Source organism: Engystomops pustulosus, chromosome 5, assembly GCF_040894005.1.
Source record: "Engystomops pustulosus chromosome 5, aEngPut4.maternal, whole genome shotgun sequence".
Classification (NCBI taxonomy): Eukaryota; Metazoa; Chordata; class Amphibia; order Anura; family Leptodactylidae; genus Engystomops; species Engystomops pustulosus.
The window spans coordinates 47,427,939-47,453,548 of record NC_092415.1 but is presented as its reverse complement, the minus strand read 5'-3'; the positions used below and the strand labels follow the sequence as shown (position 1 = coordinate 47,453,548).

General features: G+C 40.9%; 1 protein-coding gene across 1 annotated transcript; it reads right to left on the bottom strand.

The window, feature by feature from the left end:
• Positions 1-12,622: 12,622 nt before the first annotated feature.
• Positions 12,623-24,810, bottom strand: BPNT2 (3'(2'), 5'-bisphosphate nucleotidase 2). Its single transcript, XM_072151876.1, has 5 exons — positions 24,316-24,810; positions 20,555-20,717; positions 17,782-17,877; positions 16,572-16,733; positions 12,623-14,825 (listed from the first exon to the last, which is right to left on the bottom strand). Exons 1-5 carry the CDS (start codon positions 24,661-24,663, stop codon positions 14,560-14,562), a joined length of 1,035 nt encoding a protein of 344 aa, XP_072007977.1. The 5' UTR covers positions 24,664-24,810; the 3' UTR covers positions 12,623-14,559.
• Between the last annotated feature and the right edge of the window lie 800 nt (positions 24,811-25,610).

Below are 25,610 nucleotides of genomic sequence, written 5' to 3'. Positions count from 1 at the left end.
CAGCTGTCTTAGACTGTTTTAAGAGACTTTTACATAGTAAAAAGAGACTTTACATAGTTTGAAAAAGGTTGGGGCTTCATGCTTTGGGGCTGTGGCCTAATCTTATCCAAGAAACATTGCAAGTCTAGCAAATTTGGTTCAGTATTCTAGAATGGCAATAACTGTAATGTTAGATTAGAGAGTCTTAAACTGCGCCAAATTCATCCTTCAGCATCTGATGCTGTGATGAATTTTTCGCATTATAAGACTGTCCACATAACATTAAGCCAATATGCTGGAGATTTATTACATCTCTGATACATTTTTGTGTTTGTATTTGTGCTAAAAAATGTCACAAGTCCCAATTACAGAAATGCGACTTTTTAGCTTCAAAAACTAACACAACAAACCTGTCAGAGATGTTATAAATCTCCCCCCTTTGGGTCTTAGCTGTCAAAACTGTCTTAAGAGAAAACTATTTTTGTTGTCTTTAGCAATCATTTCTCACAAACAGTTTTAGAAATGAAACCTGATTTTGGGTTGATCCCCTACCTCTGGTGTCCATGTGGCTGGGTCCCGGGGTCTCAGTAGCAGGGTCCTCGTTGATAACATAGCTTCCTCTCTTCTTGAGACCAACAATCCACTTCCAGGGTTTCTGGATTTTGGCTAAGAATCCGCTTTTCTTTTGTTTCTTAGCTGTCTCCTTCTTCCCTGTGTCCTCTCCTTTCTCTGTATCTCCATCCTCGGTGATATTAGTCTCCAGTGGTTCTCCACTGTGGTTGTCCTCCACCTGTGCACTATAGTACTCAATGTTAACATTATCCAGACCTTGGAGCATTTCCTGGGTCTTGGTATACTCTTCCAGGATGGATGAATCCACAAGGCTGGTGGTAGCTGTGGCACTCAAGCCTTGAACCTGTTCCTGGATTTGGGCATACTCTTCCAGAATGGCTGGGTCCACAAGGCTGGTGGCAGGTGAGCTACTATGGTACTCGGTGTATACATCATCAAAGGCTTGGAGCTGCTCCTGGGTTTGGTTGTAGACTTCCAGGATGGCTGGCTCCGAGGAGCTAGCCATGGTTGTTGCTCCTTCGGTGTCACTGGCCATAATGATGAGGCGAGTACTGCACGCGCTGCCTTTTATACCCTGGCGGGTGGGCGGGACTTCTCCATCCTCCTCCTGATTGGTTGCCGTAGGTGGCTGTGTCATTGTGATGTCATCAGCCATGGTGGAAGATTCCATCTCATTGTGATGTCATCAGCCACGGCGGAAGGTTCCATCTCATAGTGATGTCATCAGCCATGTCTGATACAGTATACACCAAAACCTATTGATGGATTATATGGAATACAGATATTTCTTCTGTGTCTATATCATATAAGTACCTATCTGTGAATTCTCTGGTTTGACTTCATAGGAAGTAATAAATAAGTCCCCCCTTATATCAAGACGCAACAGTCAGAATATTTTTATTGACTGAGGTAATATTGAGATGATGTATGTACAGTCTGCATAGAATAGAAACATTGCACTAATAGTTGTTTTTTTCTGAATAAGAAAATTGGTGTCTCCTATTTATTTTACATAGATACATGTTATCAGGTAGACAAATGATCAGATAGGTTATAAATATATAAAGGGAGATAGATATTCTCTTTCTTGCTGACCCAGTGGTCCAATATCTTTGATGTTACAGTTCATCATACACTATGGGGGTTTGTACTGTACGGTGTCAAATGTTTAATGTAGGTAAAGGTTGGAGCAAGGACAGAGGGGAGCTTGGAACATGCACGTCCTCACTCCTCCATTGCCAGGCCATGCCCCCAACCCTGGAGAGTATCACTGCACTGATACTCCAATGTATGATCCACATGACCAACATTGCCATGGAAAGAAGAAATAATCTGAAATTATTTTACAAATATTTTAAATAGTAAAAATCTGAAAACGGATAGTGTAGGTCCTCTGCGGAACAACTTGGGGGCCATGGTGGAGGGAGCTTAGGAAAGGGCCAATCAATTAAATGTCACCTTCTCAACTGTGTTTACCAGGGAAATTCCGGGTGGAAGACATGATGACCTTTTTGTGAAGAGAAGATGTATATTTTTCTACAGATTTTATACAAATACATTGTTTACCTTATAAAGCTATATTAGATAGTGCTAACTTAAATTGCTTCAGTGCCAAGATAGTCTTTGCATCCATGACAACACCCAGGTGTATAAGAACGTGCCCACCCAAAAGCCCCAATTTTTGAACTCTCCGATCAAGAGAGGACTTTTGCGGTTGAAGCTGGCAATACCCACTCCTATCTGTATTTGAACCTGTGTGTCTATTAATAAACAGGTATTGCGCATCCTGCTCTGAACAAGACATATGTCTGGTGTAATTCTCTTGGTTAATATAATTAGGACAGTCACAGACAACCGATAGATCTCCGAATGGGGGTTTATCACCCCAACAGAATAATGTAAATCCTCAATGAAATGTTATTTGCTTAACACAGTAAGAGGTTCATTGCCGCCTCAACACCACTAAAATAGACAAATCGCCAGGCGCAGATGGTATAACATCCTCGGGTAATGATGGAATTGTGTGCTTATATCTGACTATCCCTAGCAATAGAAAACAGAGGGTCATCATTGATGGCAAATTGTCAAATTGGGTTGAAGTTACTGGTGAGGGCCACAGGGGTCAGTATTGGGGCCATTTTTTTTATATTTTATTAATGACCTCATAGAGGGTTTACACAGTAAAGTTTCAATATTTGTGCATGATACTAAGCTCTGTAAAGTAATTTACACATAGGGGGGATAGTATAATATTAACCCCTTTAAGGATGCAGGGTTTTTTCGCTAATTTCTCGCTCTCCACCTTCAAAAATCCATAACTTTTTCATTTTTCCGTGTACAGGGCTGTGTGAGGGCTTATTTTGTGCATAACAAATTTTACTTTCCTGTGATGTTATTTATTTTAACATGCCGTGTACTGCTAAGCTCTAAAAATTTCCAAATGTGGGAAAATTGAAAAAAAAATGCACATCACATTCTTGTGGGCTTAGTTTTTACAACTTTGACTGTGCGCTCCAAATAACACAATCAGCTTTATTCAATGGTTCGGTACGATCGCGGTGATACCAAATTTATACAGGTTTTATTGCGTTTTAATACATTGTCAAAAATGTAAAGAATGTGTACAAAAAAGAAAAAAAAAATTTTTGCCATCTTCTGACGCTAATAACTTTTTCATACTTTGGGGTACGGAGCTGTGTGCGGTGTCATTTTTTACAAAATGAGCCAACGTTTTAATTGCTATCATTCTGAGGTCATTTTGATCACTTTTTATTCCATTTTTTATGTGATGTAAAAAGTTGTAAAAGTCGCATTTCGGACATTTGGGCGCCATTTCCCGTGTTGGAGGTCACCGTTGGCCGTAACCGTTTTTATATTTTGATAGATCGGGCATTTTGAGATGCGGTGATACCTATTGTGTTTGTGATTTTTACTGTTTATTATATTTTATATCAGTTCTAGTGAAAGGGGGGTGATTTGAATTTTTAATATTTTAATAATTATTTTTATTTTTTAAACTTTTTTTTTTCACTATTTCTTAGACCATCTAGGGTACATTAACCCTAGATGGTCAGATCGTTCCTACTATATACTGCAATACTTCTGTATTGCAATAAATGGCACTTTTGCAGGTCATTTATTTCAATGAGCCACTGGCTCATTGTAACGAATCTGCAGCAGCCATGTAACCTCGGTTCAAACGAAGACCCGGGGCTACCATGGCAACAAATAGCCGCCCCCGATGACATTCGGGGGAGTTTTCTGGGGAATTGAATGATAAATGGCTACTGTGGGGGACTCTTGATTGATTTGGCTACTGTAGGAAACATTGTGACTTAGCTACTGTGGGATACACTGTGAGTTAGCTACTGTGGAGTCCATGAGACTATATTGGCTACTTTGGGAGCACCATTACTACATTGGCGACAGTACAGAAGTGTATTAAATTTGTGTTATGAAGATGTTAAAATTTTTGCGATGCTAAATTTGCAGACATGTCGTGACTGGAAGAAGTACCAGTATAGCAGGGAGAAGAACAAATTAAAGAGACTTCTCTGATGAAACATATTACCTGTAGGGTGGGGGGTTGTGAAGGGAGAGCTACATGAAGACTGCTGGTGGGGTCACTGTGTACATAAATTAGTACTGTCCACAGTTGGGAATCTGTTCCTTCTGGAATAGATATACTGGTTTGGTTTTAATCCCATGTCAGATTCCTATGTCAAGGGAGCTGCCCTACAAGGTAGCAAAAAAAGGCATGGTTTTCCTTATCCTATCCTGGAAAACTTATTTGCATATTTTCCCCAAATTCCCTTGGCTGAATCCATGGGTATAAGTCTCTGCATTGCCTACATGGTGGCCCTAATTGGCAGTCTCCGTAAGGAGAACTCGTTTCCTAACCCTAGTGAAAAGGCTCTCACTCAGCCAAACCAGCTCCATATGCTGCATTGAAGAGACCCATCCAGGTCGAAACAGTGCTGTCTACAGTTGGGAATAAATGTACCTTCTGGAATATATACTGGTTTGGTTTTAATCCCACATCATGTCATAAGGCTTCTTGTAGGTCATGCTTGATGTCAAGGGAGCTGCTTTGTAATGTAGCTAATAGAGGCGTGGTTTTCCTTATCCCATGGAAAACTTATTTGCATTACTTACCTGTACTGATTCTGAGTTACAGTCTTTATTATACTCCAAAGCTACAGTCACCATTCTGCTGGTGGTGCAATCACTGTGTCCATGTATATACCCTATTAACCCCTTACGGACGCAGCCAGTTTGCAGATTAAGGCTCAGCCCGTTTTTTATTTTATTTTTTATTTTTTTAAATTTGACCAGCGTCTCTTCGTATTGTAATCACTTTTAAACACTTTAACTTATCAAACTGATTTTGAGATTTTTTTCTCATGACTCATTGTAGTTTATATTAGTAATATAATTTTGCTGATTGGTCAGGTTTTTGGGTGGTAAAAATTCAATTGTTTGGAAAAATGTGAAAGAAAAAAATGTTCTAGTTTTTTCGACAAAAAGTCATACCGAAATTTTTTTTTGTACTTTTGCCATTTGTCATCTTTCTATTTCCATCTACAAGTACTAGTTATTACCCTTCCCAAACCTGGTAAAACAGCTGACACCCCTTCTAACTCCCTTCTTATTTCCTTATTGAACACGGATCTCAATATTGGCTAGGGGACCTGCCAGGATCTCACAAGAGATAAAGTCGTATACAAACTTACCTATCTCGTGGGTGCACAACATAGAAGTACACGCTTTCACATGTTAAGTAAATGCCAATCCCAGTAGTTAACTACTTAATTCCGGACTCTGATTTATCACAGTCGACCCAAAGTGGACTAAGTCTTGTAGAGCAACTGAGAGCCTTTAAAGGACACCTGTCATCAGGTCTGTGTCACTTGTCCTGTCACCTCTACCTGTTGGAGCAGCTCACAAGGATCCCATCCCAGCCTTTATCTAGTTATTTCATACATTATTCATTGCAAAATCATCTATTTTTTATCATGTAAATGAGGCGGGTCACATGGTCAGAGGCAGTGATGTCACCCCTGTTACCCCTCCCCTCTCCTCCCCCTGCTCATGTCTGTGTAATGTATAGTAAAGCATGGCTAATGTGTCTGCTGCATCTGCTGACATGCTGCATCCTCCTAATATACAGGTGACAGACACAGACATCAGCTACACATGAATCTGACATGTTCTGCTGTAACATGGCTGCCTGGAGCTGCTGTATCTCTCCTAAACACACACATGCACACACAGGCTGCAGGGGGCGCCAGCACCAGGAAGCACATCATTATACAGCCTCACTCCATTACACAGGCTGTCAGTCAAGCACTGGGGTGTGGCTGTGCCTCCCACTCATGAATAGAGTGGACAGCTTAAATATGCTAATGCTTCATTGGACATTTCACAGGTCATTTGCATACAGCTTTAGGACCTCATTGCTTAGGTTTACAGGCATGTAGAGGGGCAATGAAGGGATAGAGGCAATGCTCTCTAATGGCAGTTTATGAAAATATATTTAGTTTAGGGGGGTTATTTTGCATGACGGGTTCTCTTTAATGAGTTGGTCACAGAATTCTCTATACCCAGAGATAGATTTTTCTAAATATCTTCAACTAGGGCACTTACTATGTGCACTCAAACCTACATCCTCCACCGTGGTTCAATTATTTGCTAAACGTTTCAGCTAAATATCAGAATGGCATTTCATGGGCATACAAAACACTTTGAACAATGGCAGAAAGCCTGAATGACCAATAACAAATCCTCCCACTGCATAAATCACCTGGAAGCTTTGCAAAAAATTATGTATAGGTGGTATTTAACCCCTTACAAGCTCTAAAAGATATATCCAACCTCATCCCCATTGTGATGGTGTTGCAAACTGGAGAAATGCACTTTACTACATATATTGTGCTCATGCAGTAAATGAAACCCATTTTGGCAAGGGGTAAGAAATCCGGTATGTAAAGTGTTTCTATTCACGCTACCATATCCTCACAGTTGCAAGAATAAGTTTAGCTTGAATGTGGAAAACCGATAGGATTCCAAAAGTTTCTGCTATTATAAATGAGATCCAAAATAATTGTGTATTAGAACATCTGGTGGCTGCGAGAATTGGCCCAACCTCTACCTTTAGCAGATATTGGGAAAAATGGTTGGGATATCGGGTCTTTCTACTCCCACCTCTTCTTAATACAAATGCGTACAAAATATATAAATCTGTATCTCGGGTTTTGGGTTAGTTATTCATAACGTGATCAGTGTCTTTCTTAATGTAATTCTGCATACTGTAAATGTCGTTAACCTCTTTGTTGTTTTCTCCCATTGTTCTCCCCCCCCCCCTCAATCTTTCCTTCCTCCCCTTTTGTCTCTTAGCAAATTTTTACTTTGTAACCATAGACTGAGGTGATCTCTATGTTAGGGGTCTCCATCCGCTTTTGTTGTATTTAAAACTTCAAAAAACCTTCAATAAACATTATGTTATAAATATAAAATACAAGTTTTACGGAAACATTCCCTCAAAAATATCACATCAATCTACTCAGCTTCTCCTGCTGTGTCATATACTGCATATTGATAGGACTGTATAAGCAGTATGAAAGGCTCTTTTTAAAGGGGTTGCCAGCTTTGAAAATGGATATCCTCCCCAAAATGTTGTACAGTATGTTTTCCAAACAATCCTGTGGGCGGTTCCCTGTTCCTACTTGCGTAAATTGTGTTCCTTGGCCATGCAGTTCATATGGGGGACATTGAGACCACAGTTGTCTTCTTCTACCCTTACAAGGCCTAAGTGGGTCTTCCGGACTTTGCCCTGTACCACTTTGCTATGGCGCTTTCTTGTGTCCTTAACTTGCTGAAATTGAGATGGCAAGCAACTTCTCCCCTATTCTAATAGCCTTGTGGATTCCGCCCGGGCCACATTCAGTGTGACTGTGTTTATCCCCTTTTTTTAACACAATCTTGCAAGTATGGGGTGATCCGTAGGGGAATGATCTCTTCTCGTTGTGGGCCGCTCTCAACATTATCCTATAACCCAGAATTTCCACTGGGTTTGACAGACCCTTTATTCCTTACCGTTCCGGATAGCCCAGTAATCCAGGTCTGCCATGTGGTGTCTTCAGGGAATCTTCAATCTGTCGGTGACATACTGCCACAAAATATGCCTAGGGACAGTAGATGGCTCTGTCTGCATCAGCTTCATAGTTTCTGCAAGTCCCTGGCACCACGGGGGGACCTTACTAGAGATCTAACTACTTTTGAAGAATGGTGTGACACGCCCGCTCCTGCTGCATATTTAATTACAGCGGTCTATGGGTTGCTGCTGGGGAAATGTCAAGGGGATAGCAAGACTAGATACCAGGAGGCCTGGGAGAGAGAGTGTCAGCAGGTATACCCGAAGGAGGAGTGGTCAAGATCCTTGGCGTTCATCCATAAAGCTTCGATATCCTGTTCGAGACAAGTTACAAGATTTTGTCGCAATGGTATAGAACTCCATCCGTTTTACACAGGTTTTACGCCTCAGTGACTGATAGGTACTGGAGATGTGGGGTGGAGGAGGGGTTGATGCTCCACATTTGGTGGGAGTGCCCTGGAGTTAAGGATTTGTGGAAGGAGGTTCTTGTGCTTCATGATAGACATTTTCCTCCACCCCATGCAGTCCGGCTATCGCTCTTCTCTCAATGTATTCTGGCTCTTATAAGAAAGTCAGATTGGGGCTTTTGAGGCACTTTGTTATGGCAATGAGGCATGTCATACCAATTTCACCTGCAATGGCTACCGTGGGTCTCCTTTAGGGATTCCCCCAGTTTGCTCAGTGGATAAGTGGACTGTAATCTGCTGCCATTTGATGAGATGCTCTACCACCTATCCCCCTCCCCAGTTTGTCTTTTGTCTAAGTGTCTTGTCTTGTGAGTTGGTATGGATGTGTATGTTGGATGTATGATTCTGGATTCTAAACTTACTTTGGTTACGTGTTAGTTTTTCTTTTGAGAGTTTGTACACATTTGAGTGGAGAGTGGGATGCATGCTTACGGCGGGTTCCGCCCAATGTTGCTTTCTCTCATATATTTTATGTGCTCCGAAGTCATGTTTAATTGTTGATTGTCGGTGCTACTTTTTGCAACTATCACTCAATTCGTTGATTTCAACGTGCTGTAAGCTAGTACACCGGATGTTACTATTTTGTTATAATAAAGCTTTATTAAACTTAAAGGGGTAGCCCAGGCAAAAATGTATCCTTACATTCTCTGTCACTTCAGCGCCCATCACTGCCATGCCGCTTTTTGTCTGTCCGACTACTGACTCCCCCCCCCCCCTCCCAGGCCTTATAAACATTTTTTGTCAAGCCGAGACAACAAGTCATGTCTTCGCTCTCTGCTCTTTTATATATTAATAATACATATGCTACGTGACTGTCACACACACCGTCTTTAAATGATGTTCCTGCAATGCAATAATCTAGGTATAAAATGTATTGTATTTCATATATATTCATGAGAATTGTGTAAATTAACACTCACTTTACTATGCATTCTTTATGTTTTCATAGAAAGCTAGAAATCGCTTGCTATTTGTTAAAGCTTATATTCTTCTGCCCTCTTGTGGTATCAGTTGTGGAAGGAGAGTGACCACATGCATTATTATACCCTTTAAAACAAATATACATCGGCACTGTTACTAGAATTTTCACTCTTAGGATAAATGACTAAATATTCAAATCAACTTTCACTAGTTTTGAATAAAAGTCCAAAATATCAGTAGCATTCAGTGTTCTCTTACGGAGGGGTTGAATAAGTCTGCCACATGTTAAAATTATTTTAAGAAGAATAAATCAATAACTCCTTTATTTCCTCTATTATGCTGCTGCTGAATTAGAGGATACAGTGGTATCCATAAATATATTGATCTACACAATATCTCCTGGCTCTAATGTCTGGCACAGCTTAACAAGGTTGGCCACTAATCTCAAATTTTAACAGAGTCACTTATATGGGTCACCTATACTGTATTTACCCTGTTGAAATTCAGGGATCACCACAAGGAGGTGCTGGTCACATGACCCCCAGACAGAAGGACTCGGGATATAACCACTCCCCTATCAGTGGAGTCAGGACACATCCGGACCAACCATTTCACAATTTTCTTATTCATCCCCGATGATCCTGTCACATTCCTTATATTTGAGTTTCTACAGATATTTTAGTTTCCTCGGATAGTTGGCTTATTAGTTAGGTGTAGTGGAAAGTAAATAGGTCCGGCAGTAATAGGTCAGGTTAGTAAAATAAATACAAAGTATTTTAATGCATTTTTTCATAATCTATTTTTTCTGATTTCGGAGCTTTTAATTTCTATTTCAGTACATGACTTTTGAGGCTGCAATATACCTAAGCTACAGTTAACAACACTTACAGCATACTTTACAGCAATTACGTGGACAAGAGACACGACAATAGTTTGTAAGAAATTTCAAGTGCAGGTCGCAGCTTCCAGGTTCTGTTCAAGTAATGAGGATTCTACTGGCTGATTATCTCTCCATAGATTTTCCAATGGCAAAATTGTACCATGTGCAAAAATCCCTGTACAGAAAAGTGTAGTCAGATGCACTTTCCAATATAGTGGGCCACTTTTGGAATTTCCAACCATAATTTGAATTCACATTTGCAAAATCCACCCACATTTCACGCAGAATATAGGAAAAACTGGTCTTGTTGTTACACGATAACTGAAATTGTTGATGGACGATATCTGAAGTAAAGTATTCAATGAATACATAGGTGGTTCAAGTACTAAAACGTTCAAGTACATGAAGCCTATTTTTAACCATGGTATACAGGGAGAAAAATGTAACAAGAACTGCGGTACAATAGCTGAAAATTATGCTTTGTCTTTAGGAAATCCATGTGATTGCTATATAGTCATAAAACTAGTGTAGGTAACTGAAAGCAACATTGTTACAAGTTACAGAAACTGAAAGCTAAACTGCTGGTGCTCACGGCAGCTGCCTGGCATGGGGCTCCCAAGGAATTACTGGATTACTGAATTCTAGGGACTGGGGGAAAAAAAAAGAAAAGGCCAAAATGCAATAAGAAATATTTCAAGCTGTCACATTAGAAATTGTTATATTTACTTGTGGCATATGTAATAAAGCTGATAAAGAGAAATTTAAAGGAGTATTCCAGGAATTAGTATAATTCATATACAAATGGGTACTCAAAATATAAGCTAATATGTAAATTAGTTATTGAAAATTTTGCTCTCCTTATGCTGTGGCCATACTTTGTAATGGAGAATTAAAATGCTACCCGCCCCCTTTAATCAGTCCGTTGATTTCCTCCGGCCAGAGACGACACAGGACAGGAGATGGCCGCTGGTCACATGTCCCACATCTGCTTGGGCAGGTCATGTGATCATCACTATGTTTGGCCATAGTTGGTTGCAGTACATCCAGAATGACCAGTGTTGTGGCGAGACGCGATCTCAGTGCTGTAATGTGCAGTGATGGCAGTTACACATCATTACTATGGTAACAGAGCAGGACAGTCTGTGACATCACTGGGAGCAGAGCATAAGAGGGATGATGAGTTACTGAGAACTATAGGATCATGGGACTTGTATTTTCCCGTGACGGCCATCTTGGTGACAACACTGCATACTTTAGAGAGGCCATACATTTTATGAATCATAAAATCACAACTAATGACATTGCGTTTTCTTTTACAAAAATGAATTTATCATCATGGGTTTTGTATCAGAGGTTCATATTCCCGGAATACCCCTTTAACCATATATTTTGTAACCATGCTCACGCATTGCTTTACAGTGCCACTGTTCAATGCCCTTCCCTTATCCCTTTCTCCATGTGAGGAATTTTGTGGGGCCCCTGATGCATATTAGTTTCCCCTATAATTCTACTACACCATATTGCATATTTTTACAACTATCACAGGACCATGGGCTGTAGAGTGCGGCCTCCCCAATGGTTTAATTTTTAATGATGTGACGTCCAGTTCATAAAAACAGTAATATAACAAGACCTGTAACACAGAAACAATAACATAACCAAACATATTACATAATGATCAGTCTAGGGTTACATCATTTGGAATTCAATTCCAATACTTTGTGTAGTATAATATGTTGTAAAGGATTTTAACAGCACATCCACAGGAATAAGTGATATTAATTATATTCTTCAAAAGAAAAAAGTAAAAGATTACAATTTAGTCCTATATAGAAAGGCCTCTTAAAAGATCCATCTCTATATGCCAGCATCTTGAGCATGGCTAACAATGTAACTCCATGGAAATTTTAGTGAAGCTCTCTCCTGTCACTCCTTCCATTGACAGTAGGCAGGGATTAGGATCATGAGGCAGCTATGAAGGCTACTATTATGGTGGCACCGGTCACAATGCACCGACTGTGTACCCAAGCTTCTAAAATGCTCTCTATGGTCAGCACCAAAGATCTGTTTATGCAACCAGGGCTTCCATCATGGGGAATACTGGGACTCCAGTCACGGGCCCAGACAGGTTTATGGGCAGGGTGCGGCACATTAGACAGAATAAAGTCTCTGTACCTAGAGTACAGGCGGTCCCCTACTTAAGGACACCTGACTTACAGACAACCATTAGTTAAAGACTGACTCCTCTGCCCACTGTGACCTCAGGGGAAGCTCTCCGGATGCTTTACTATAGTCCCAGACTGCAATGATCAGCTGTAAGGTGTCTGTAGTGATGTTTTATTGATAATCCTTGGTCCTATTACAGCAAAAAATTTTGGAACTTCAATTGTCACTGGGGGAAAAAAATGTTTTGCCTGGTTCTACAATTATAAAATATACAGTTTCAACTTGCATACAAATTCAACTTAAGAACAAACCTATGAACTCTATCTTGTATGTAACCCAGGGACCGCCTGTAATTAAAAATTTGTTCAGCTTTTGCTTGACCACCGATGTGTGTCTTAGCACATTGTAAAATGCAGACACTCTGTACAGGAAAAAAAACACACACCAGCAAAACAATGTTTCCACTGTTCAAATAATCCCACAAAATGTCAGAATTTTTATTTGATTCTCACCAAAAATTAAATCATCCTTTTTTTGCAGGAATACAATCTAATATAATCTGCATAGAAAAACAAAAGCATAAATAAACACCAAAAAAAAAAAATAATACAACAGCAGCCAGAAAAGTGAGCAGAGGACAGAAAACAAATGCAGAATGCTGGAAAACCATAAGTATTTCACATATTATTAACAGCTTCACCTCGACTGTGTCTATTGTTCTTTAGTTAGAAAGCACAAGGCCATTACAAAAAAATAAAACCTCTGTAGTGCGCCTGAATTCTGCATGCTCCCAGCTGGCGGATAGTAGTACCCTTACTGTTCTTTGAATGGATTCCGTCATCTCTTTTCCCCCTATTGAATTGGGCAGTGATAAAACTTACCTTTGCATTCTACATGAGAGTTTTTCGTGTATTTCCGTCCATGGATACAAATTGGGAGCCAGCACCGACAAGGCATTTAACTGGTTCACCCCTTCCAAGCATCATCCCTTCGACCTGAACAGACACCTCCTGTGTGGTCGGTCAAATACATAATGGAAACCTTACACATTCCCTTCTGTGGGCACAGGTACCACTTAGTGTGCTCCCAAAATCATGTGCAGTATAAGAGCACAAAAAGCACTGGACAAGCGCTGGGTCTGGGATCACATAAAACAAACTTTTTCAGAAATCTTCTATCCGACAATATAGATGATATCAATCAAGGTCAATAGATATAGTGCAGCACAACGTTGGGTCAGGGAACAATAACCAGTCAAAGGCTACCTGCATCACAGGCCACAGTGGTCGTGGGTCGATGACAGCAGGATAGGACTGTCCAAGCTGAAAACACAGGCAAGAAAAGAACCTGCTCTATAATTTTAGACCAAAGTTCAGCTCACCAATATTACGGGAGTGTGTGCTACAGAAAAAGATAATGCAGCAAAACAACAAATCGATCCAGCACCAGATGCTCCAGTAGTTTGATTTCATAATTTTCAAATATTAAATCAATCCATAAAACATACAAAAGCCCAGGTACAGGGTACCAGTAACTATCACTGTAGCATTTTGAGCACGGTGGTGCTCAAAACACGTTGGTAATTCGATGTTACCCGTACCCTGTACCCGAGTGTTTTAAATTACTGGCGTGTTTGGTCAAATCGTGTTGCTCTATAATTTGTTGCCTGAGCTGTCGGCTTACACTTAAGGGCATAGAGACCACGGCCCTGTGCCTGAGCCCATAGGAATACATGGGGACGAGAGTCAGCCAAAAAAAAAAAAAAAGCTAGCACAAGTCCAAAATGCACTTTTGTGTGCATGTAGACTAACAATTACTTTCAGCTTATATCAATTCTGTAACAAGGCTCTTCATCAAGGCAACCGGATCTCTTATCCATTATCTGGGTTTAGCCAACCAGCAAGAAAAAAAAGCCAATAGACGGCCTTTAATAACTTAGTAAAAACCTTTAAAACTGATTACATGATCAGAATCTCTGCTGTCTGGCAAACACAAGAAAATTTAAAAAAAAAAAAAAAAAAAAAAAAAGAAGGAGTTCACATAAATTAAATAGAAATTGATCTTGTTGTGTGACATGAAGAAAAAGGCACAATGCTTATTATTATAATACCATTATACAGAGTCAGGAGTGGAAACAATGCAATGTTCTTTTATGTAAAATAAGATTTCAGAGTCCCTCTATGAATCCTGGAGAGTCCCCGGGCATTCCCAATAGTCTACATTGTATCAGAACAGCCAATCAAATCGGATGCGCTCATTTGGGTCTCCAAGGTTCAGTCTTATACAGCAGAAAAATACTTTAATATCAAGTCTTCAGACGTCTATGCACGGAAATGCATCAAGACTGTGCCATGACATTCCAGTTCTTGTAAACACATGTATGTAGAGTGTTGTAATGATGTATATACACACACAAATTTTTATTTGGAAGCAACTTTTAAGGCTAATTTCTCAACAAGGGAGTTGTGGTCCAAACCGATGCTTGCAAGAAGCCCACCTTCGTTTGCCTCCGATCCTGTGTATATGATATCTTCTCCTTGAAGTGTAGTCATCTGGCCACCAAGTGCCCTCAGGATAGCATTGCCAGCACAAATGTCCCACTTCTTGATGTAGGTGACATGGACATAAACATCAGCAGCTTCTTGGTCTTTGCCAGGCACATCAAGAAGTGAAAGTACCTTGTACCCTGTAAAACAAATATAAAAGAAATGTAACCCACACACAAACAAAAAACGCACCTCACATCAATTCCTTGAAATATTGAATAAATAAAATTGTATATATTAACCAAATCCTTAGACTGAAGTCCATATAGAATCCATAGAAAGTGCAGAGAACAGACTTTTCTGCCAAGTGTATTGTGTGTAACTATTTGTTGCGACATTTGGGGGAACCACCTCCTCTCTCAAGCACAAGAACGGGGGAGGATGTCCCCAGAAATGTTACGCTGGACCCTTGGGTGAAAGTCTGTTGGTTGTCAAGGGAGTATGAAGAGGGCTAACGGCTGAACCCTCTCCATACGAGGCAGGTGTCTGCTGTATTATACATCTGACACCCGCTGATAACTGCCAGCAGTCGGTGCAGTTACCGATAGTGGAAGTTGGCTTGTTAGGTGGGTGGTCAAGTACCCAAGGGAGACTATAACCAAAAAAAAAAAAATAATAATAATAATAATAATAATATAAATATAAAATCTGAAAAAAAATTTAAAGAAAATTTGAAACTCACCCCCTTTCCCTAAAACGCATATAAAATATAAATATAATAAGGACTTTTTTCCATGTCGCGTACAGAGAAGCAGAAAAAAAAAATTCCTAATGAACTTGACAAAAAATGCTTTTGTAACAGGGGCGATTATGGGGAACCCAAATTTTAAAACTTGAAACGTTTTGTACAGAAAATAAATTCTTAATTTTTGGCATATTCTAACAATAACCTTTTCATACTTTGGCATGTGGACTGGTGTAAGGTTTCATCTTTTCAGGACATGATGACGACTCCATTGACACTATTTGGACTGTACGACCTGTTTTTTTATTTTCATAGTTTATTTTATACTAGTTGTAAGGAAAGGGGGAGATTTGAAAGTTTTAGGGTTTTTTTCAATGTTAATTTTGTTATTTATAAAAAAAAATTTGAGGGTACTTTAACCCTAAGGAGGTCTAATCAATCCTACCTGAAGTATAGTCGTATACACCATTATGGCATATTCTAACAGAGGTGCAGAAATGACAAATACTGGGGTCTTACAGGCTGTTATGGATGGGCACTGATGATTTTATGGGAAGCAACGATCACAGCCAAGATGGCAACTTTGCAGAATGTGTTAACGCTAGGTCTGTATGGAAACCCATGAACCCTCTTCATATACTCTTTGCCACACGCTGACATACTATTATGTTGGATTGCAGCAAGGGGTTAAGTAAGTGTTTAAAATGTTGCACAATTGTCCAAATGATATAATTAAAAAAAAAAATCATCCCATCCCACAATGAATGATATCTTAATCTCCGTACACTTAAGTATGAAAAAGTTTCAAGTGTCAGAATATAGCAAGTTTTATTATTATTTTTTTAATTATTAAGACATTAAAAATGCATTAGGGGTTAAAGGGGTTAATGCGCGACTGCTATAAATGGTAGTAGGGTGGTCACTTCTCTTTACACAATTTAACCCACCAGTGATTACTTCAAAAGTAATAGCATGCATTATTTAGCTTTAAAACTTTTTTTTGTAGGTTCCTATGGCTATTTCCAGATGTTGGTTCAGATATTGGTGAGGCTTTCATTCCTTGTGGATCAGGGACAGACCAAAAAGTTACATATCTAAACTCCTTTAAAAGGATTGTCCAAATGATCTAAAATAAGACTTGCATTCACAATTGAAATCACAGTCAAAGTTTTCAGCTAGCATTGTTTACAACTGTACATACCTGATCCCCCAGCAGATATAATTTTAGTCTCGTTTCCAAAAGTCCGAAGGGTCACTTCTTTCACTTCCCCAGCATGGCTTCGGGAAACAATGATAGTCGGAGTTTTCTTATTGTAAGAATCCCGTTTCTTTATATTTGAGCCACTGTCCACCATAGCCCACGCTTGAAAAGAAAATAAGGAAGGAAAAAAACAAGAATAAATTCTCTGTATTAGAATAACACAAGCCACATGTATGTAGCACCAAATATCTATAAATTCAAAACAGAAGAGGCAAAAATGTCAGTAACTGGGCAGCACATCCATTTACAGACAACAGATGCTCCTTCCCATTTTTAAAGGTATCCAGATCTCTGGACAACACACAGTATAGGAGGACAGCCGCTAGACTATTAGGTTTCTTGCCACTCAAGCCCAATGAAAAAAAGGGGGTAAAACAAGAGATAACTAAGACAACTGATGGTGAATCCATATGATCCATGTGTATCTAGTCAAAGGACTAGAAAGCTTACAAGAGCTCCATCCTCCTCTCCTGACCGAAGTTTATAAAGAGCTGATCGTGAATGGAGTGCCATGGCACCTGGCTACTTCCGATTAGTGAGACAGGAATCCCTGTTCTCTTGATCGCTGGGGGTCCCAACAATCGGACCCTCCCCAATCAGCTGGTTATAACTTAAACTTCGGACACCCCCTTTTGGCCTGTAGAAAAATTAAAGGCTGAAATAAAAGTTTAGAAGGTGAAAGTCAGGTTCACTAGGTTTAGGTTCCCTTAGTCAGCAGAATACACTTCTTTATATTGCAGAGGTTCAGTGGTCAAACCATTACCTTTTCCATTGTTGTATTCTTCTGACTCTTCTCCAATAGCTCTGCTAGTACTGAAAATTTTTATTTTGATGCATTAAAGGATAGAGTAGAGAAATCTGCATCTTCTGATTAATTCTGCCATGTTTAAAAGTAACAAAAAAGGTGAAAATATTAAGTAAAAGGGAACCCGTCCTTAGATTTTGTGACCCGATGATGCCAGTCCTGTTGGTCCTAGATTATGCCCGTTTTCTTCTGCAGGAAAATAATCAGGACTCTTTCTGGCACATGCAATGTGTATATTTGAACCCTGTGTTCTTCTTACTCTTCTTACAGTAGCTTAACAATTATACAAGAAACTGCAATATGTAATAGTGTATAAAAAGCAAACACAAAAACTTAAGTACTCACCAGTATATCCTGTGAAAGGTTTATGTATTACACCTATAATCGGTTTTCCATTCACAGCAACACACACCATGGTAGTTACATAATTAACAAGATTTTCTGGGGGAAAAAAAAAAATCTCAAATGAAAAACAAGCCCTCTTGGCACTGCAATACATAGTGGATAGATTTTGCCATATCCAATACTGCATAAGGAACCTAGTAATCACAGCAGCTCAGCCACCTCATCAATACTTCCGTAACCCCACAATGAGGCCACCTTTACATAGTAAAGCGTGTCAAACATTTCCAAAATGATAATACAAACTGCAACTTGAACAACTTGTACCAAATATACAAATAAGAATATAGCGTTGTGAAAAAATGGTTTTAAATAAAGTTTATTATGTTTTAGGAATATATACTCAAATATAAGCTGAGGCGCATAACTTTACCACAAAAAAAGTAAACACGTATTGACTCGAGTATAAGCCTAGGGTGGGAAATACATTGGGCACAGCCTCTCCCCGCCTACCAATGAAACACCCAGCTGCAATTCCTTGTTACATAATGTAAATGTAGTGCTTATGTGCAGCACTCCCTAATGCTCCTCTTCCCTCTAAGATTCCTGTGTAACAACAGGGTAGAGACCGGTCCCTGTCCGCACACACTATGATGTCATCAGGCAGCAAGACTGCCTCGCCATAGTGCGTGTGCAGGCAGAGGGCATGGAACCGGCTCTGACCTCGCTGTTACACAGGAAGCCGAGAGGGAAGAGGGAGCGCCGAGGCAAGTACTAACTTTATATAATTTATATACTCAACTACAAGCTAAGTGGGGTTTATTCACCACAAAAATTATGGTGAAAAACTGTGCTTGTGCTCCACTATATACGGTAGGTAGTGCATCTTATTCTAGCCCCTGCATTCTGAATTTACAGTGCTCAGCATAATAGATCCAGCCACAAGAAAATAAAGATTTAAAATTGTGTACAAAAAGTAGCTCTTATACTCTAAGTAAAAAAAAAAAAAAAAAAATAAGAAAATAATTCAACTTGGGGTACATTCGACAGCCGGGCATACACCTGTGCGCTGGAGAGGAGGTGACCGCTCCCCCCGCCATAGAGAACAGCGGCGCACGGTCGCACACACGGGGAAAGATAGAGCATGCTCTATCTTTTCCCCGTGTAGGGCGCGGAACAGTGCCACACGTGTGGCACCGTACCGCCGCCGGGCTGCCATAACCGTCTATGGAGGAGTCTATGGGGGTGTATTAGCGGCCCCATATATACACTCACCGGCCACTTTATTAGGTACACCTGTCCAACTGGTCGTTAACACTTAATTTCTAATCAGCCAATCACATGGCGGCAACTCAGTGCATTTAGGCATGTAGACATGGTCAAGACAATCTCCTGCAGTTCAAACCGAGCATCAGTATGGGGAAGAAAGGTGATTTGAGTGCCTTTGAACGTGGCATGGTTGTTGGTGCCAGAAGGGCTGGTCTGAGTATTTCAGAAACTGCTGATCTACTGGGATTTTCACGCACAACCATCTCTAGTGTTTACAGAGAATGGTCCGAAAAAGAAAAAACATCCAGTGAGCGGCAGTTCTGTGGGCAGAAATGCCTTGTTGATGCCAGAGGTTAGAGGAGAATGGGCAGACTGTATCGAGCTGATAGAAAGGCAACCGTGACTCAAATCGCCACCCGTTACAACCAAGGTAGGCAGAAGAGCATCTCTGAACGCACAGTACGTTGAACTTTGAGGCAGATGGGCTACAGCAGCAGAAGACCACACCGGGTGCCACTCCTTTCAGCTAAGAACAGGAAACTGAGGCTACAATTTGCACAAGCTCATCGAAATTGGACAGTAGAAGATTGGAAAAACGTTGCCTGGTCTGATGAGACTTGATTTCTGCTGCGACATTCGGATGGTAGGGTCAGAATTTGGCGTCAACAACATGAAAGCATGGATCCATCCTGCCTTGTATCAATGGTTCAGGCTGGTGGTGGTGGTGTCATGGTGTGGGTAATATTTTCTTGGCACTCTTTGGGCCCCTTGGTACCAATTGAGCATCGTTGCAACGCCACAGCCTACCTGAGTATTGTTGCTGACCATGTCCATCCCTTTATGACCACAATGTACCCAACATCTGATGGCTACTTTCAGCAGGATAATGCGCCATGTCATAAAGCTGGAATCATCTCAGACTGGTTTCTTGAACATGACAATGAGTTCACTGTACTCAAATGGCCTCCACAGTCACCAGATCTCAATCCAATAGAACATCTTTGGGATGTGGTGGAACGGGAGATTCGCATCATGGATGTGCAGCCGACAAATCTGCGGCAACTGTGTGATGCCATCATGTCAATATGGACCAAAATCTCTGAGGAATGCTTCCAGAACCTTGTTGAATCTATGCCACGAAGAATTGAGGCAGTTCTGAAGGCAAAAGGGGGTCCAACCCGTTACTAGCATGGTGTACCTAATAAAGTGGCCGGTGAGTGTATATCCCCATAGACAGCCGTCTGAATGTACCCTTAAAGGGATTGTATCAAGTTTGATACAGTGATTGGGAGTGATAAAGATACAAAAGTGTTGCATATGAGTATTTCCAGCAATTTGGCTGCATTTGAAACTTTTTTCAGATACCCAGTATATTAGGTGGAATAGTTAATAGTGCCACTAAGAAATACACTTTCCTATCTGTAGATGCAAAAAATAAAAAATATTCTGGCTTTTGAAAAGAAGGGAGCAAGGGGTTAAACACCCAGGCTTTAGAAATAACACATACCTGTATACTCTTGTGTTGCATCCAATGGATCTATCCATATAGTGATACTGTCTGAAGGGACCAGTTTTGGACTTGTCACAATGTCTGTTATTTCACTAGGTATGGTATGATCCCAGTTTATCACCTCCTTGTCATCGTCACCAAGATGCTCCTCAGAATTTACCTGAAGAATAACAAACCAAAAGTTACCAGCAATTCGGAGTAATAACAGTACATGGAAAGATCAACTACACTGAAAAGTTTATCTAGCTCTCCTCACTTATAAAGCTCCCTCTTTAGAAAGTTCCCATTTTATTTTATCCATTGTGTCTACTAGATTCCAGCAACTTCAGGCATTTTGATCTTCTATTATGGCCAAAAACGTACTTAAGAGAAAATGTGTCCCCAATTATTTATTTTTTGTGGCCACTAGGACGGTGGAAAGACCGACCCTGGCTAGTTCTCAGGGGGGGGTGGCCTTTTTTCAGCAATTGAAAAACAGACAAACCATCAACACTTACATGGTTTGATCATTTATCGAAACAAATGTTTCAAAAAGGGAACCTGTGAGGGCGATTTGGGACACTAAACGAACTACAGGTCCTTATGGACTGGTGGTTCAGTGTTCCAAACCGCCTATTAGTTTTTCCATCTGTGCCCACTCTAAACAAGAAAAAAAAAAAATAAAAAACCTTCTATACTTACCACAGCCCGGAGCTCTTGGCACCTGCGCAGTGTTTGATGTGCCTTATGAGACTCATCACTAGTTAAATAAAGTTTTACTTTATTTTTCTTATAGCGAACATTAAGAGAACTCAAAAAGGGGCATTTGGGAACCTGAACCAACTGCATGCTCTTATGGAGTCCCAAATCACCCTAAAAGGTTCTCATCTTTCCGGTCTGTGTCTCTAGTTTGAGGTACACTCTGAGCTAGAGGGTAGAGATATAGCTGCTGTGACTCACTGCTCCCCTTCCCCTTGCAAAGGGAAGAACTTCAGTCTAAGCTGACAGACGGCATGTGAAGAACTGTGCAAGTGGAAGAAATAAAAGTTCTCTCTAATAAAGTATATTATAAAGCAAAGAACTGAAATTTTCCAAGCTCTGGTTTTCCATTCATTTGTCATATACTTGTCATGTAATCCAGAGCTACAGAATCTGTAGGGGCTTCTGGTCCGTTATTGTGCAGTTAGATGCGCCATAAATACTGTATCTCGGATGGGCATAGCCCTTTAAGAAGATGTCCTGGCTTCCACTACAAATAGTTTATATATGGTCTTGTGCAAGGCTGGAATAGCAGATGCAGTCATCCTGTTCCAACAAGTTTACTGAACACTTAGTACGCCTTTTCCATCAGTCATCATTCCTAAGTCATGTTCATATTTGCAGATCAAACTTTGTGGAAGAATGAAACTAGATTATATTTTATGCCATCAGCCCAACAATCCTCTTTCCAAACGTATCTTCCTCAAATCTCTTATATATGGTCATCGCTTCACTTTTTAAGGAGACCACGAAATTCAGTTTGTTTTATTAGAAGTCTGGGAAATATTGGCTTAATTCCTCTAGAAATTGATTCCCCTAAGCATTCAATGCTATGACCCGTTTCAATCCACTTGCAACATCCGCTTGGAGATTATTAGCTTCTTGGTGTATAATTGTCGCAAATTTTTGTGCAAACATTGTTTTTGGCTGGCTTTTTTTAGCGGAAAAAACTCTAAAGTCATACAATGGCGGAAAAAAAATACACCACAGAGTGTACAACACCGTGCAACATCTATCATCTATCAAGTGAGAGTTTTCAAAAGGATGCAAATTTAATCACAAAACTACACCACATAGGACAGCGGTGGCGAACCTATAGCACGGGTGCCAGAGGTGGCACTCGGAGCCCTTTCTGTGGGCACCCAGGCCATCACCCCAAGACAGTGACATCCTTGGATGCCAGGGTTACAGCAGGAACGAGAAGGTGTGGATAGACAGATTATTGTTGGAGCGCCTACTCTGGGAACCCTGATTCTTCCTCTTTGGAGGACCCTGGAAGGAAGTTACAATCCAAATTTCTCCATCTTTTATTGTATTGGTGAACTCATGATGTCAATACGATTGAAACCTGTGATACAGCAGGGATCAATAAGTTACTGTTTAAATTGTCATGTTGGCACTTTGCGACATAAGTGGGTTTTGGTTGTACTTTGGGCACTATTTCCAAAAGGTTGGCCATCATTGACATAGGAGGTGGTGTATGTGGGTCCATTGCTACTACAGGGGAGAGAGATCTCAAACTTGTACAATTTCGAAGTTCTTGAAAATATGGAACAACCTCTTAGGACCGAATATAAAGTAAATAATGCTGAAGACGTACATCATTTATCAGTTGTTTTTTTTTTAAAGTTTCCCCTATTCAAAATATATGGTCCCATGTATCAGGATCTTTTATATAGGTGGACCATGAGCAATGATACCAGATATGTTATTTGACACTTTATACTTGGTGACACGTCCTCATTGACTCATCACAGCTGTTCAACTTCTTAAATGCTCCAGAAAATTGCATCCATAGCATTGAAGTGGTTATAAGGAAAGAGGGGTCATTCCTGCCAGGCCAGTGGACCCCTGTATGCATAGTGACTGGCAATGCACAGGTTTTAGGGATTACCTACAGACACCCACACAGGGAACATCCTAAAAATATTTAGTTTTTTGTCCCAAAACAATTGAATAAGAAGAGATCATGTACAGTAGTATGTGCCCAAATATAGTACCAATGGAAATGTCAACTCATCCTGCAAAAAACAAACCATCATTTCAGACTCAAAATGATCTACGCGAGATGAACTCCTTAAGGACGCAGCTAGTTTTTTTTTTTTTTTGGGATTCTGACTTGCTGATTTTGGCTGATAAGTTTTGCATTTATTTACAAAAAAAAAGGAAATTATGAATTTTGTGTAAAAATTTGCCAAAAAAAAAAAACTTCAAATCATCGCGTTTTCAGGCAAATAACAGGCTGAATAACATTTTCATGATTTTTGAAAAGTAGACATGGGAAATGTAATGTCTGGATAATTTATTTTGATGTCACACGGCTTACAAATCAAGTATCGCTTTGCTGGATTTTCAGGATAAATACTGTTTTTAACGAAATTTTAAATATTTAGCATTAAAATCCCCCTGCATAATGAACCCATTTTCAAATCTGCACCCCTCAAACTATCAGAAAGAGCTTTTAGGAAAATTGTTAACCCCTTGAGATCTTCTTAGTAATTAAATCAAAATGGCGGTGAAATTGAGGATGGTCAAATTTTGTCTGTTATACATTCATTTAGCACTAAAATTTACACATTTACAAAAGATAGAGAAAACCCATCTTAAAACCCTATTTCTCTTGAGTGCAGAAACCCCCCACATGTGGGAAGGAGCGCCCTGCAGGATTTACTTCTCTCATTGGCCCCTTTTGTAGGCTATAAAATTTTTGCTTTTTGGTTATTGGGGCCATGTGACGGCATAATTTTTGTGGTAAGAGAGGCTTTTTCCAGTGTTACCATTTTGATAACATTCAATGGCCATAGCTGAACTAATACTGTCCAGGAACAGCGTCAGACCGTGATGTGACATCATCGCCTTCATATGTGACATCACACACCTGTATAATAAACCATGGCAGTGACACAGCTGGTTGTGCACTGAACAGAACATGGCACAATGTGATGCCAGCTGTGTAATATATATCACTGCTCTCACACAGCAAGGCCCATACGTCACGCCAGAGCCATGACGTCACGCACCTGCACGCCCGGGAAGTTGCTCTTGATGAGGTTGGCCATCTTCTTGTTGGAGAGCAGGTCCCCGCGGGTCATCTTATCGTCCGCCCCCTCCCGGGTCTTGCCCTTGGAGTTCACCTGTAGGTTGGTGCTGCTCTCCCGCACCGCCTTCACCTCCTTCCCTCCCAGCTCCGCCGCCTGCACCGCCACCGCCAGCAGCTCCCTCAGGTCCACCATGTCCCCCGCTCGCTCCCGGAGGAAGGGCAAGTGCATGGTGAGGAAGCCCGAGTACACATGGTAGAGCACCCCCAGGCCGAGCAGGCAGAACACCCCGATCCCCAGCGGGGAGAGGCGGATACCCATAGGCGCCATGTCTGCGTGCAGCGGCGGCCGGAGGGCTCTGGCGGCGTCTGCTGGAGATATGACGTCACGGGCTCATGCTACACAGCGGCCTGCGCTGTACAGTGTGTGTGCACCGGCACAGCGCCCCCTGGGGGCCACAGGCAGCACTACATCCGGGTCAGGAGGAGGCGGCGGTAATAACACGTAGGCAGCGCAGAGCGCACGCAGTGACTGGCAGAGTCATCTCCGGGGGAGCACATAGAGCAGCTGGCGCAGTGCTCCCAGTGCTGGAACTCTCCTACAATAGCTGCCTAGTTATACAGTGACCCGGCGGTGTCAGCAGTTGTGTCATCTGGGAGCAGGGGGCAGATTTGTTATACCTAATAAAGTTTGTCACACAACACAAAGGTTGTCTACCATTAAATAAACCAGGGACACTTCCTTGTTGATCCAGGCGCTGTGACTGTGATAATCTTCTTATATTTGTAATCCATGGCCTCCTTCCTTCTAAAGTCAACTTTTAAACTTTCTTCGGAAGACCCGAGGCTGTTATGGCGACCGATCGCCACACCCGATGATGTCACGGGGAGCCCATGCACCAGCTATTTGCTGGCAGCGATCAACGGGATAACACGGCAATATGCAGCAAAGACCGGCTATGGAGAGGGCTCAGCCCGTTAAGGGGTTAAAGAAAACCTACCACTACGGATCTAACTATTAAGTTAGATCGGGTGGTATGTGCATGTAAGGATAGAGGTTTTTAGGGCTAATCCTTTACTCCCCTCTCTCCTTGCTAATCTTTAATCAGGGTAATATGCAAATTTTTTAAAGAGGCTACTGGTGCGTGGAGTAGCCGGAGCTGAGGCTACACATTGCGGCTACTCCACGTCATAGTAGCCTCTTTGACCTTCTTACCCAGACATCTTCTCCATGTGGCTGCGCGATCTCAGCTCCAAAGTCGGACCTACTGCACATAA

Excerpts from the sequence above, each read along its gene's own strand:
- BPNT2 (XM_072151876.1), bottom strand. The coding sequence starts at position 24,663 with ATGGCGCCTATGGGTATCCGCCTCTCCCCGCTGGGGATCGGGGTGTTC. Across the intron at positions 20,718-24,315 it reads GCAACTTCCCGGGCGTGCAG|GTAAATTCTGAGGAGCATCT; the intron begins GTGCGTGACGTC and ends GTTATTCTTCAG. Across the intron at positions 16,734-17,781 it reads ACCTTTCACAGGATATACTG|CGTGGGCTATGGTGGACAGT; the intron begins GTGAGTACTTAA and ends TTTCTTTTCAAG.